At 42.7% G+C, this 14,312-nt stretch overlaps 1 protein-coding gene across 1 annotated transcript in view; it reads left to right on the top strand.

The window, feature by feature from the left end:
• The window catches only part of prdm16 (PR domain containing 16), a 159,471-nt gene that overhangs the window by 85,377 nt on the left and 59,782 nt on the right, over positions 1 to 14,312 (top strand). The window contains exon 3 of the mRNA XM_044037579.1: positions 1,320 to 1,370. Coding sequence (XP_043893514.1) covers positions 1,320 to 1,370 — 51 coding nt within the window. The remainder of the gene's footprint in view (positions 1 to 1,319; positions 1,371 to 14,312) is intronic.

The raw sequence follows: 14,312 nt of genomic DNA, 5'->3' as shown, positions 1-14,312 counted from the left end.
GTTTTTCCATCTACTGGTTGATTAAAATCTCACCAGCAATTTTACAGAATTAAAAGAACCATGTCCCTAATTTCATTCAAGAGAGAGATCGTGATCTAAGGATTCATTGGTTTTGGTTTTTGCTCTGTGGACATAATAGTCAAATTGCTCATGCAGTGGTGTTTTCCTTCCACCTCAAAATGTTTAACCAATAGTGAACTGAATTTGTAATCTTGGTTGACACAGTCGGGTCTAAATATGTACCAGCTACTTTTGAATGTGAAAGAAAATGAACATTAGCAAGAAGGTTGTACACACAATACATATTCCTTTCCTGTGAATACTTGTATAGAAAGGTGCATAAAGAGGTTGCTGTTTGACAGAATTCAAAGAATAGCTCCTCAGTTTCCATGTCAGATTCCACAGAAGATAAATGTCTCTTACCCAATCATGGGACACATTGGTTTAGAAAATACAAACTTTAATATGCCAGCTCTAATATAAAGGGCAGCCTTGTCACAACACCCAAACAACACACCTACTGTAAAATGGCAGATGGGGAGGATAGGGAGCAGGAAAAGGGAGGTCCAGATACACCATGTGTCTGTGCTTGAGGAAGTTTTATAGGTCTAATTTCACTTAAATTCAGTGAAGGGCAACACCAGTCCACCCACTCTACCCAAAACTGGCCAGAAAACAGACGGCATCTCTTCTTTGATCCTCAGTTGCCATCAATGGGCTTCAGAGAGAGTCCAGAAAGAGACAGAGAGACGCTGGGTTTGCCATTATATGTGAAATGCCTCCTCACTGCAGCAGAGCAACCCCATATCTTCACCATTCCCCCACTTCCCTCATTTCCTCTGGCAGACACTGGGAGCATTCTACCACCCATCTGCCCCCAGTAAATATTGCTTGAAGGCTTAATTATACAGACACACACTGAAACTGTCTCAGCGAAAATTTCCTGCAATGCTGAAGCGGAGAATTAATGCCAAATCTGTGGGGCATTCATTCATCAGAACGCGTATGTGTGTGTGTGTGTTATGTTTTCATCTGTGTGTGTGTGTGTGTGTGTGTGGTGTTTTTGTGACCTCTCAGTCCATTATTATATCCCTCTGGTTACATTTGTTGCCCCAAGGGTCTGTGTGATGAACTGTGAACACCCCGCGCTCATGTCATCAAGTAGCGATGGTCACACGCCATGAAGCACAATAATCAATGGGAATGATTTGAAGAAACTGTTTGTCTTTTCAGTTTAATAAAAACGCTGCGGTGCAGATGTGTGGATCTTGTACCATTAAGCACAGATGTATATAAATGTTTTTTTTTTTCATCCTCAGCAGATGATGAATGACCATGAGGACGCCTCACCTGACAGCTGCGTCAAAAAGGTAGGACAGCTTTGTGTGTCTACTGTACTGTACGTCTGTCCTGCAGGAGTAAAACACACTCTGAAATGACCCAAGTGTGTTGCAAGCACAGAAAGAAGTCTATGCCAGTCTATCGTTACTTTGGCTGTGCTTGTGAAAAGAACAACGTTTCCACTCAAATATGATCACATTTGCACATAATTAGGCCATGTGTGTACTGTGAGCTCGGAACGCTCCCATCCTTTGTTTTACTACGCATCCACTCGCAACTGTTTCACGGGAGACAGACCTGAGAGCAAGGAAATCCTCTTTACACACCGACTCTCACTCACACACTCTATGAGGTGATACATTTACTGAGGAGTCTGGACAGTTTGTTTTTACGTTCAGTGTCACGGGGTCAAGACGCGGTCGTAGGAGAGTTCATGTCCATCTAATTGTCCTTGAGAGAACAATGGCTGTTACAGAGGAGACACTTTCCGATGATGAATGAAGCCATGAAGGCGTAACTCCAGCTCCAGTTAGTGGCAAGAAAGTTAAAACTGAAACCAATGGCTGAATAAATGATGTGTCAAATACTGTGATATTTTCAAATATGAAGCTTGGGGCTAAATTCTTTCTGTCATCTGAGTGGTGTCTCTGTATGTATGTATACGTATTTAGTTATCAAATATATTAGCGCTCAGATTCAGACTTTGTCTCCATACTTTTGGTTTATCTCACATGACAGGACGGTCAAAACATCGGGAGCAGAACTAATGGTGGACTGCTTTTCCTGTACGGCTCCCGTTTAATAAAAGCAGTGTGTGAGAGAGGAGTGAACACGTTTCCATCCCCTCATGAACAGCCTTTAACAAGACGTATTTCACTCCAAACCTCCTCTGGGGTAATTGACAATTATGACCCTTAGAAAAACAGAATGACTTAAATGTCCTCATTTGCATTTCAGGTCAAGGGTCTTGTTGCTGCACCCTCTATAAACAGGCAGGCATGCAAATCAACCAACTGCTCAGATGAGTTGAAATCCGACATTAGTCAATGAGCTTATTTTAAGAGTTGACCACAGGTGGTTTGGGCTGTTCCCTTTTTTCCCCCCACATGTTCATACAATGTGGAAAAACCTAGATAGTTGTATAAACTACCTAACCACCTTCCACATGAGAGTGGCCCATGCACAAGCTGCAGATGCACAGATAGGAGCAGAAAAAGTTGAAACACGCTCAGGTTTACACAGATGAGAGCACGCAGACGTAAAGTACAGCACTTAACACACGCACACGCACACGCACGCACACGCACAGCCACATCTCATTATGCAGAGTGTGAGTTGCGGTGGGCCCTCATCGGGCAGTGGCCGACCACATGCCTGTTATGAATATGAATGAAATTATGCATGAGCCATTCCTTATGACATGACTCATTCATCCACATCGCGCAGTCACACACAAGCCCGAGGAATGTGCGCGCACACACACACACACACACACACACACACATAAATGCACATGTGCACATAAACACTGATTTCTCCTGCCGCCACCATGTCATTACAACCGCTATGCTTGATTAAGGCAGAATGTTAATTGAGTTGTAGCCAGTGAATGAAGTAGTTTACTGCTGAAAGGTGTGTGTGTGTGTGTGTGTGTGTGTGTGTGTGTTATTGGTTCTCATTTGTTGCTCTGCTTTACATTGCAGTTAAACAGATCTCATTTATTTTTATGCTGCATATGTTTTTTATAGAGAAAACTGTAACAAGACAGAATACATATAGGCGTATGTGTGTAAGATTTTGAAAGAGAACAAAAATTGGCTCGTCTCGCTGTTGAATAGATTTGCATTGATAGATGTCCACTGTTGTCATTTATCCCGCTGTCACACACACAAACCCCACGTTTGACTTAAGATTCATAAGATACATTCTTCTGTTTGGTACTCAAGGGATTTTCTTCTTTGACAATGTGCAGCTCGAGAGCGCACAGATGAATACCGCACTCTTAAGTTGACATGTTGCCTTTTTCAAAACCCAACTTACAAAGAGATGTTAGGAAAAAGGCAGCAAAGTCAACAGTGTCATGAATGTAACTAAATGACGTATTGAAAAAAAGAGAAAAAGATCCAACTTGCTACCGTGACACATTCAAATTGAGCACCAGAAGTACAGGTTGTTTCCAACAGATTTATTCCACGCCGTTGACTCGGTCTGAAAGGAATGTAAAGACAAGTGGAGGAGTCAAGGTTAAGGCGAGGGATCACACAGAAGCAAAGATGTTTGCGTAGCTTTTTCAAGCCTTTTCTCGGAGCTGACCAGTGTGTGTGTGAGAGAGAAAGAGCGAGATTTAAGTCCTCAGATTCATATCCTGCCCTTCCTCAGACATGGATCGAGCCATGATGCCATATATGTGCTCATATAAATACACATGCCTCTTCACCCACAGACAGAAAATAAAAGGATCTGTTATCTGAATCACCTACTTCATCCATTTTCCTCCGCTCCTTTAATTTCTCCCTCTCAGCAGACAGGATGGTGCTGTTGGAGGTATAGATTTCTATCAGAGCCTATCGGTGATTTAATCAGGGATTGTTTGGTTTGTTCTGGTCGGGCCATACAAGACAGGACTATCTGTCTGTTTAGCTGTCTAGGCCCTGCTTATGTATGTTCTCATTCACGTTCGGCACGTATACTTCAGTGTGTGTGTGTGTGTGTGTGTTATTGTAGTACAGGAGGACTAGTGTTTCTTTTTGGATTTAAAAGTGATGGCCAGATAGGGAGCAGGGGCAAAGAAGACAAGCCTACGCTCTGTGTGTGCGCGGGTGTATTTCTGTGAGAGAGGTATGTTTGTGTGTGTTAATCCTCATCTTCAGAAGAGAGCTGCTGTCCATCCCAACGTGTGTAAACACTGCCGCAGATCAGATGGCAGATAATGACTTCCAGATAGACACCCTCCATTCAACCAGCAGAGAAAATCAATGAGCACTGATTGCTTTTTTCCCAAGACGATCATCTCCCCCGAAGGCGACTATCTATCTCTCTCTTTTTCTGTCTCTCTTTCTTTCTCAATATCTCTCACCCCAATCCCCATTCATGGTACCTCTCAGTATCACAGAGATTGAATCTGTTCATGTTGCTTTTCATGGAGGATTTACTGTGAAAAGATACAGGAGAATATCTCTTCCCGAGTGGCAGTTACTCTGTGTGTCACTCTTCCGCTCTTGTTTGTCTCAGTGAAGGCGGACATACTTTCCTAACACGTTTCTCCTCACGACTTTCTTGACAGCGACACATCCCCTTTCTCCCCCGATCTTTTGTTATTCCGTGCTCTTTTATTCACTCTCCAGCACTTGTTATTGTTCCGTCTGCGTCGCGATGCAAAGTATACATCTGTGAACTCTGACCTATAAGTAGCTCTTTCCCACTCTGTGTTGAAAGACTAAGGAGCCAAATGGGGCTCAGCTGTGATCGGGATTCTACGGGTGTGTTTGTGCATGCACATGTGTGTGAATATGTTTCTTTTCCCGTATCAAGCTGGGGAATTGAGTCTCTAAATACGCCAGCTAAATGACCCCGAAATGTATGAGGGCTATTATGTGGACAGAGGGAGGCTCATGGGTCACAGAAGAGATCCAGTGCTGCGGGCCATAGTTTACCCCCTGCCGACAGCACCACACTCCCCCATCCCTCCCCCTGCTTAAATAGGCTCATGATTGATTGATAATTATGATAATTTGTTTGAAATGATTATCTGGATATTATAATCATTTGCCACCCCGGTGCGCCATGGGGGCAAGTCATTTTTCATAATGCTGAACGTTACAAATACCCCCCCGGTTATAGGGGTGGTTCTGTGCATGTGTGTGTCTGTGTGTGTGTGTGTGTGTGTGTGTGTGTAAAAGTCCAGTGCCTGGCAGTGCGTTCCCCAGAGCCATGACTTGACTGTTTAGTGATGAGTCCAAAAAGCAGGAAATGGCCTGAACACACACACGTAACCAAGCACACACACACACACACACACACACACACATGTGCATGTGTGCACAATAAAGCTGCACTTTCAAATTGAAATCCCAGTTTCAAATAATGCAGCAATTTGAAGGCTGTGATGGTTCGGTGCCAATTAGAAAATGGAACACACAGTTTTTTGATAGTATCCCATATGAGAAAGTTCCATCTTGTTTTGAATCTATAAGACAGTAGACATTCAACTGAAGCTGAATTCAAAGTTATATAACACATGTGATCACAAAACATGTCTGTGTTGCACCAAGCTGCACAGTGCAGTTCAGCTCACCACGGCCTGGTTTTAAACTGGCTTGCTTTTGCAAGATAACTGCGTGTGAACAGAATGACATCATACAAGCATTATACACAGTGTATCCCAAGAATAAGTCCAAGAAATTGAACAAATCACCCTCTCTGTTGTATAATGCCAAAAGAGGGATGTGTGGAACAGTTATTTTGATAACCTTTGCAACTTTTGACAATTGAAAAGCAAATAATTATATAATATGTATAAAAATATGTATAAAACACTAAACTGAACTAAAATGTACCACTTGACAGAAATGCGGCCTTAGTGTATATGCATCATGATGTTTTCTGTTCGTTTTCTGAGTAAGAAATGAACATTTCAAATACTTTTTTACAGAATTTTACAGAATAGAATAAATAACAGACATGGTTACATTTTATGGTCCCCGATGGATATATTTTCATTTGTGTCCATAACCACTCTTTGGTGGGTTATGAAGACATGGGGAGTACATGTTTTCTTTTTCTTTCTCTTCCAGACATCATCCTGTGTATGATGATGTCGCAGAAAGGTTGAATTGAAAGTGAACTCAATGAGTACTCCATGAAAATGCATGTACATGGATGAATATTATTGCTTACAAACATTTATAGCAGGCATGTCCAAAGTTCGGCCTGCAGCTTCGGTTTTATAATGTGTTATTTATGGTCAGGGAGGGAAAAATCGTTTTTTTGTTCCTTTGTCATCCCCATTAGTGCACTTTGGAACCAGAGTCCCAGGTTTGAAACCCACCTGTGTCAGACAGCTATATGCACTCATCTCACATTATGTTATTTGACTCCGGATGTGAAAGAAGGCATTTTTTTAAAAATGTTTTACTCCTGCATGGCTTTGATTTGGTTACATTTCCATTTAAAAATGATAATTGTGACAATAAAAAAACAGTGCATTTGTATGTCAATGTTACAGTTAAAAACAAACATGTCTGAAGTGACCATTGGCCGCAGGAAATCTTCACATTTGCAAATCCGGTTTCCAAAGAAAATTATACGATCAACTTATCTGCACTGATGTGGTGTAAAAATACTTTTCTTTTGTCAAGACTACCTCCCAGTTACTGATAAAGCTGGGCTTAAGGGCTAATTCCAAATAATTGTCTCGATGTGTTTAGCATCACCAACTGCAGGATTTGGTAACCAATAGGATGGATCTATGGAAGGTCACATGGTTCAGACAAAGTTGGGGTTGTTGGAGAAGAGGTGGGAGTAGGAGGAGAGGTGAAAACAGGAAGAAAAATGCTCTTTCTTTCAGTGTCTGTCGTGTCTGTGGGAACTGTCCTCGCTACGGTTACTGCAGAATGCTGTCATTATGCCTTGTGAGGAGCATTCACTCAAAGGCCACTGCTGTGTGTCACTGTATTCATGTATATGTGTGTGTACATGTGCTCACAGAATGTCTTTTTTTTCTTCTTTTTTTTAGTGTGTGTGTGTGTGTGTAGTGTTAGCGTGGGCCTTGACTGACGCATCTTTGTTGTTATCACAGATCAAAACCTGACGTCACAGTGGAGTGAAGCGCTGGGAGAGGAATTCAAGTGGGAATGAAAGAGAGACAGAGTAGAACAGATAGAGAGGGAAAGAGTGAGGGGGCGGAGGAGAAGCACGAGGTGATTGGAGGCACTTTCACATCAGCTGGCTTTCTGACCTCTCTCATTCACGCTCTCTCTTTCTCTCTCTCTCTCTCTTTTTTTTCTTTTCTTCTGCCTTTCACTCTTTCACTCCTTCTCATTCCTCTTCTTGCAGTCTTTGTCTCTCCCGGTGGCCATTCCCACCACATTCTCTGGGGTCACCCAACAAAAGGAGGAGGACAGTAGTCTGACAGTTGCAGAATCTGTCATGTTAGTTTCCTCGCTCACACCCTCACACAAGCACACACCAGCGGTGATTGCTCTGAGACGGCAAGGGAAGCTCGGCTTCCTCTCAAATGTCGTCAAACGTGTACTAAACTTGCGCCAGAGCGCGATTAGAACATTATGCCTCATTATAGTCCGATCAGAATCAGCTGTTTGTTACGTGACTTTCGTATTCCCGTAACAGCCTCGAATTAAAACCGACGGAGAATTAAAATCCAACGGTGATTGGACACATGGGACAAAAACATCACTTCCACGGAAGCTCAGCTTCTCTGAGTCAATTGAGCAGTGGGCAGGCACAGACGCTGGGCTTCTGCATGATGATTGGACGAACTGTCTCAAAGGCAGAACCAGTTGCAGAAACACGTACATGGCAACGGATCTGTAGACGGATACCTGGTCTACACTGTAAAAAACAAACAACACTACTATAGCATTTTACTTTGATATAATTATCGTGTTCCCTTGTTCTAGGTTATGTGAGGATTTATGTATAAATATATAATTAACTCGGCCTGAAATGAGGTTCATCTTGTTTCTACCTTATCAGACACTGGTCTAGATGAAGTGTCTTCCCTCTAAAATATTTTTTATAATCATGTTGCTGTTGCACCAACACTCCCCGCTCTTTCAATACGTTCAGAAGTCAAATCTATGAGGGCTAAAGACCCACAAATAGTACCTGACGTATACAGCCGTCGCCTGTGTGTGTAACTTGAACTTAAATGAATATTGCAAAGAGCACAATAAAACATTTTACTGAAAGAGGTGACAAACAAAAACATTTCAACTGTGTCGTCCATCTTGAAATAAATCAAACATCGTATCAGAAGGTGGATTTCATTTTTTGCTCTCATAGCTCTCCAACCTAACTGATCACCTAATGATATGGGTAATCCTCCGTACATTTTTATATTTACACTCAAGGATTTAATATGAAATTAGAGGGAAATGAAATTCTCTAGGAATTTAAGTTGGTGTGATTTATACAAAAATAGAAATAAAATAAATAGAAAAAGGACATCATATCAAAACAGGCTTTGACATCTCTTGGCCTTACGAGCCACTGGTAAATGTCCTTACTCTGGGGGATTGATTTCTTCTTCTTTCTGTGCTTGTAAGGACACTTTGCCCTCATACGCTTTAAAATACCCCCTAAAACACACACACACACACACACACGTCTGTCAAGAAAGCAGTAACTCCATTAAGGCAGACAGAGTGAATGCAAAGGGGTTGGTTGGTCAAGCATTAGTGATAATAACACAACGACCCTCACGCCGTTGCCACAGAGACCTAGAAGCCAGGGGGAGGTGGAGAACAAAAGTTGTGTGGTCCTTCTCATCAAAAATATTTTCACGTGTCAGACGGGGAAGATAGAGGTTCATCTGTGTGTGTGTGTGTGTGTGAGAAAGGCCTGGTGCATTTGAAACTTTGCATCACAAGGGGGAGTATTTTGTTCTTGTGCTGTGAAGTGTCTCACAATGTACAGGTCTGCCTTTTGAACGCTGTTTTTGCGACGATATCGTGCCTAAAGAGCTTTGAAGCATCTCATGAAACAACAAAAAAGTGCATAAGAAAGTGAGATTGTAGGGTGTTGATGCAACACGTTGAAGTCAAGGCAAGAGAGCGAGCTTCAGTAAAGATGGAAATCCTCAGAGGGCAAGAGACAGCCGGAGTGAGGAGGAGGGGCAGGGACAAGGAGGAATGCCAGAATGCCCAAGAGGGGCAAGAACTGCCAGTCCAGTCACAGACATGGCCCGTCTGGGGAAGAGAGAGTGGGGAGAGGGGCTGGCCCTGCTAACAACACAAGGTCATGTGAAAAAAGATCCCCCTTTCTCCATTCACCCACCTACTCATCCCATCCATTCTTCTTTCCATCCATCCATCCATGTGTCCTCACATCTCTTTGCCCCGTTGAATACCTTTCGTAGACAAAACATTTTTTGAATTTCTCCTGTTGGGAAAAGAGTGAGCGAAAAAGGGAACACGCAGAGGGACAGAAGTAAAGGATGAGGAGACGGCAGGAGACAGTGCGAGTGTTTCGGGGCGTAACAGGTCTTAGGGGAGCTTTTAGCCACAGAGTGGTAAGTGAAGTGTGCCGTGTGTTCGCTGTCTTTTGGAACATGAGCCCGCAAACACATGTGTGTCTCTGTGTCTGTCAAGTGGGCCACAGACAGGCCAGAAAATGTGCTATTGTCTTTAGCAGGAACTACATTTTTAGATCAATTTGTTGAAATTGAAGGAACCTTTTACTTTTCTTATGCTTTGACGTCGAGGATCTGTTGGGTGATCTTCAATGAAAGGTTTGATAAAATAATACTCACAAACTGCTAAGAAATTTTAATTGTCATAATTAAAAGCTCTATTAGTAAATTAAGACTGAATTAATGGAGAGAATTGATCAGTGTCGTCTCATAAGTTATTAGGTTGTTTTGCTTTTTGTAGTTTCATATCTCAGCACACTATAAGCAGAGATAACGTTGGCATCTAGAGGGTGGAAAAAAAACAATGAGCAGTTTCAGAATCTTTTTTTTGTTTTGCAGGAGTTCTTTGAAACCAACAGAGAGGAACAACATCAGTGAATATTGATTCTTTTGTCAAGAATGTTCACCGTTAACTGTGAAGTGAATCAATGTGTTAGCTGTTAGCTTTACATTAGTTTTACTTATTTTCTTTTTCGTCTTCACCCTTTTACTGCTACATTTTTGTGTTACTCAGTTTCTTTTCTTCTGTGAAAAGCCGGCTTGCTCTCTCGTTCAGTTTCCGCAGCAGATCTGGGTACGCGTGACACTTACGATGCCAGACAAGTCAGAGGAAATGTGCATTTGAAACAGATATAAAATGAAGTGTTTATCTCTTTTGTTGTTTGCACTGTGTGGCTGTTTGAATGTAGAATTGTGATTTTTTTTTTTATACAGTTGGTTTTGTTTCACTGAATTGTTCTATAAAGTTTTGTGGCTGCAATAACAAGGCAATCATTCAGCTTGTAATACAGTTGCATTGTTGACCAAAAAAAAAAATCTGTGTTTTGTTCTCAGCTGGTTCAGAAATGTTGATTTATAGCAGAAAATGAGGATAATCTGTCCTCAAACACACACGCGTGGTTTTCTCTCCCCTCTATTTCTACTATCCTTTATCCTCACTTCCTTTCCTCTTCCCCACCTAGCATCCTTCGCTCCTTTCTTCCAATCTCAGCAGAACAGTATGGTCTTTGACTGAGTCTTAATCTTCATTACAGGGCATTAGTCCGCTGGGGAGGCCCTGTCTCGTCTCCCCACAGCGCAACCTGGCACTGTCCCGCTGGGGACGTCCCGCCACGGTACAGCACAGACACCCTGCCAACCCGCCCCCCCGGCTTCACCTTGGTCGCTCCTTCGCTCAAATGAACTGTTAAATAAACGGCAGGCCTTAATCCACATGAAGGAGTGGGGGTGGCGGTGGTGGAGTAGGTGGCAATGCTGGTCAGGAGAAACAATAGAGCTGGCCCCGGACGCCTCCATTTAAAGCAACCATCAATCATACTCACCATGAGACTTCACTTTCTTTCTTTTTTTGACGTAGATTTTATCATTAATGACTAAATCGCTGAGAATCGGAGCAACAGTAATCTGAGGCATGTGGCTCGGCACTCATGTGAAGTCCATGAGCATGGCCTAGTGTCTGATGGAGAGCGTGTGTGTGTGTGTGTGCGTGTGTGTGTGTGTGTGTGTGTGTGTTTGCAGTGCATGTGAGTTGTCTCTTTTCTGCTTTTCTCCTTTCTGCTTTCAACTGTTTCGTGGTTTTAATGTTGTCATTTACATCTAATAATTTTCTTTTTTTTAACCAAACAGGCATACTTGGCTGTATGAGCTACGAGCGAGCCTACCAACAAAGACAGTTCACTTGCTGTGAATTAGATAATTAAAGAGGATGGCTAATTGAGTAAACAAGCATCGCGGCCGTCACCCCTAATTAAGTGATTACAAGGAAGAGCACACTTGGTGCTAATTAACGCACACACAAACACACACAAACACACGCAGACACACGTGTGAGGACATGGAGAATTATCTGTTAGAGAAACAATGATTAGGCCGAGTGGGGGATCCCAGGAGAGGGAGGCAATGACACACACACACACACACACACACACATGAAGCATCATCCCAAGAGAGGGGTTTCTGTGTCCTCGTACTAATTCATAGTGGATAATCCTTTTATTCAGCTAACAACACTGAAACTGTTGGGAGCTGCAGTGAGAGAGTGACCTTCGCTGTGCTGGTGCAGACCTGCACAGACAATGACTCTGGCCTGGACGCTGAAGGAGACGGCGAACGGAGACAAAGCCTTCATTTAAATGCAATTTTGTCTCCTTTCGTTTTTTTTTGTTTTTTTTTTGTCTCGAGCAATAGACATTCACAGAAAGTGTAAGACCCACATTTGATGTGAAGTGCCTCTTTACTTTACTATATTAACATCAAAATCCATTACATTTCTCCACACTCCAAAGGAAAACACCATGCACACGGCGTCGGGCCTGCTCTAATCTCAGCTGTGACATTTCAGCTTGAGATGCTCATATGAGGATATTATCATAGAAAGTGTTTCCCTGGGGAGAATTATCCAGAACATTAACCAGGGAGTCAAAGTGATTATTTTGCCCCAATTCTCCTCTGGGAATATAACAGCATTTATATCACATGATTTATTCTAATATACACCCTATCTAGTCAGATATTTATTTGGATATTAATGGCTTTGCTCTTTGAAAGGAGATTCTGCCGTGGAAATCCAGAAAGGTCGGGCCACAGTTGATACAGAAAGAGATTATTTCATTTTTCATAACTCATTTTCAATAAGCTGTTTTTTTCGCTTAATGCGCAGTGTTGGATGTAATCTTTTTTTCAGGGTTGTACAGGATTCTGCACGACAGAGCACAAAAGCAGATCGGCTTGGCTTAAAATCTACTTATGACGGAAACAAAAAAAACGTTAATTAAGAATCGCTCCGGGGATGGAGTCTAATTATTTTGGAGCAGAAAAGATTTTCCGTGTTAGTCAGAATAACTGTGGTGTGGTGTTATCTGCTCACAACAAGGCCAGCCTTTCTACTCCCCTACTGGCTCCATTGTAAAGCTGATTTAAGATCCCCAGCTAATGGGCATACCTGCTTGACAAACATGACTTCTTAGCAGGTGACTCCTGTCAAGTATGTCTGAAATAACAGGTAAATGAATTAGCAATAAAATGGACTTAGGGGTAACAGGCAGGGGTGCCCATTATTAGTGCTCCTAATCACTAAAGAGATGCCATTCACTTGCTCTAAGAAGGCAGCATTTTTCACCGCTTGCTGGCCACCAGCTCCCTCAGAGCCACAACACATTTCTAATGGAAGGCTCTCTGTTTGAGCTCCAACCTCGCGAAAGCCCCCAAGCACTTCTTTCTTTCGCTCTCTTTTCTCTCCTCTAACCCCCGCCTCCTCACCCCCTTTCTCTCCTGTAAGATTATCAGTTTTGATTACTGCCGGCAACAGGCTCTTACCAGCGGTCGGAAGCGGCGTCTCACAGACCTGAAAGGCCCTCAGCAGGTTGCAAGAAGCTTTTGAAATTATGGGGCTGGGCTCAGAAGGAAAGTGCTCTGCGCGCCGCTTCGTGGCCATTTAATCAACTCCTGACTTTTGATAGTCAAATAACGGCTAATTACAGTAGCACCTGCCCACGGGGTTAAAGGGTGGAACGGATTTAATGAGTGAAAGGGAGGAAAGAGACAAGAAACTGAAAGACTGAGGAGTTAAAAAAAAAAAAAAGAAAAGGGAAATGTATGTTATTATCTCAATGTCTTGCTGATTGGGAGCAATGAGTTGCTATACCCGGAGACACTCTTATGTGCCACCACCTCTTCCTCACAATTTGAAGTTGTTTTTCCCCCACATATAGTGCGGTGATTTACAAGGGAACAACAATATGTGGTCAAAAAAAACACATTGACCTCGATTATTAGTTTGTGTGAATATGAAAGAGCAGAGAAATACTGATGAGTGCCGTGGGGCGGATCATCTAACATCTAACTTAAAGATATTTGTTGGTCTTTAAGGGGACACATTTTTGATAAAAGGGCCATAAACCCAGGTAACAAAATCATAATTTTTAATTAATCTCATATGCATAGAGATAGTCCACAAGTGACCAGATTTATTTTCTAATTAATAACTACACAACACTGGCCCATGTCGCTCCTTATTCAGATAGTCACTCCATCTCTTTCTCCTTTCTCCGCATCTCCAGAGAGCCTGATAGACAAATAACGAGGGATGAAGAATGAGGCTATTAAAGGGACAATTTGATAGTTCATGCACCGTGTCCAGCATCCTAAAACAAGATGTGCTTGATAGAGCGGCGCACCCAAACACACACGCACACACACACGGCGCAGCTGGGGTGACAGATCAAAGCATATTAAAAATGACCTATGTGTCAATGCATTGATCTAAGGCCAGGTGGCACCCATACATGCAAGCTGAGTTGCCTCCCTCCCTCCCTCTCTCTCTCTCCCACACACACACACACACAAACACGCACACACTCTCTCTCCCCCTTTCTTGTGACCAGCAACAACTTAGTCAGGGCAGTCTATTGTTCAGGCACAAAGGCTATGTAAAGACACGTCAGCGATAACAAAGCTGCAATGGCACAGCTCAATTACTCAAAGGCTGCTGTGTACCTCGCTGGGATACATCGCGTGTTCCTAGGTGTGTATGTGTGTGTGTGCGTGTGTGTGTGTGCAAGAGGAAAAAAAAAATGGTGTTCTCAAAGTAAATGTGTAGCCT

This window comes from Solea senegalensis, linkage group LG11 (genome assembly GCF_019176455.1).
Source record: "Solea senegalensis isolate Sse05_10M linkage group LG11, IFAPA_SoseM_1, whole genome shotgun sequence".
In the NCBI taxonomy this organism is placed as follows: Eukaryota; Metazoa; Chordata; class Actinopteri; order Pleuronectiformes; family Soleidae; genus Solea; species Solea senegalensis.
Note: the sequence above shows the minus strand (reverse complement) of the source record. Positions and strands in the feature narration are given on the sequence as shown.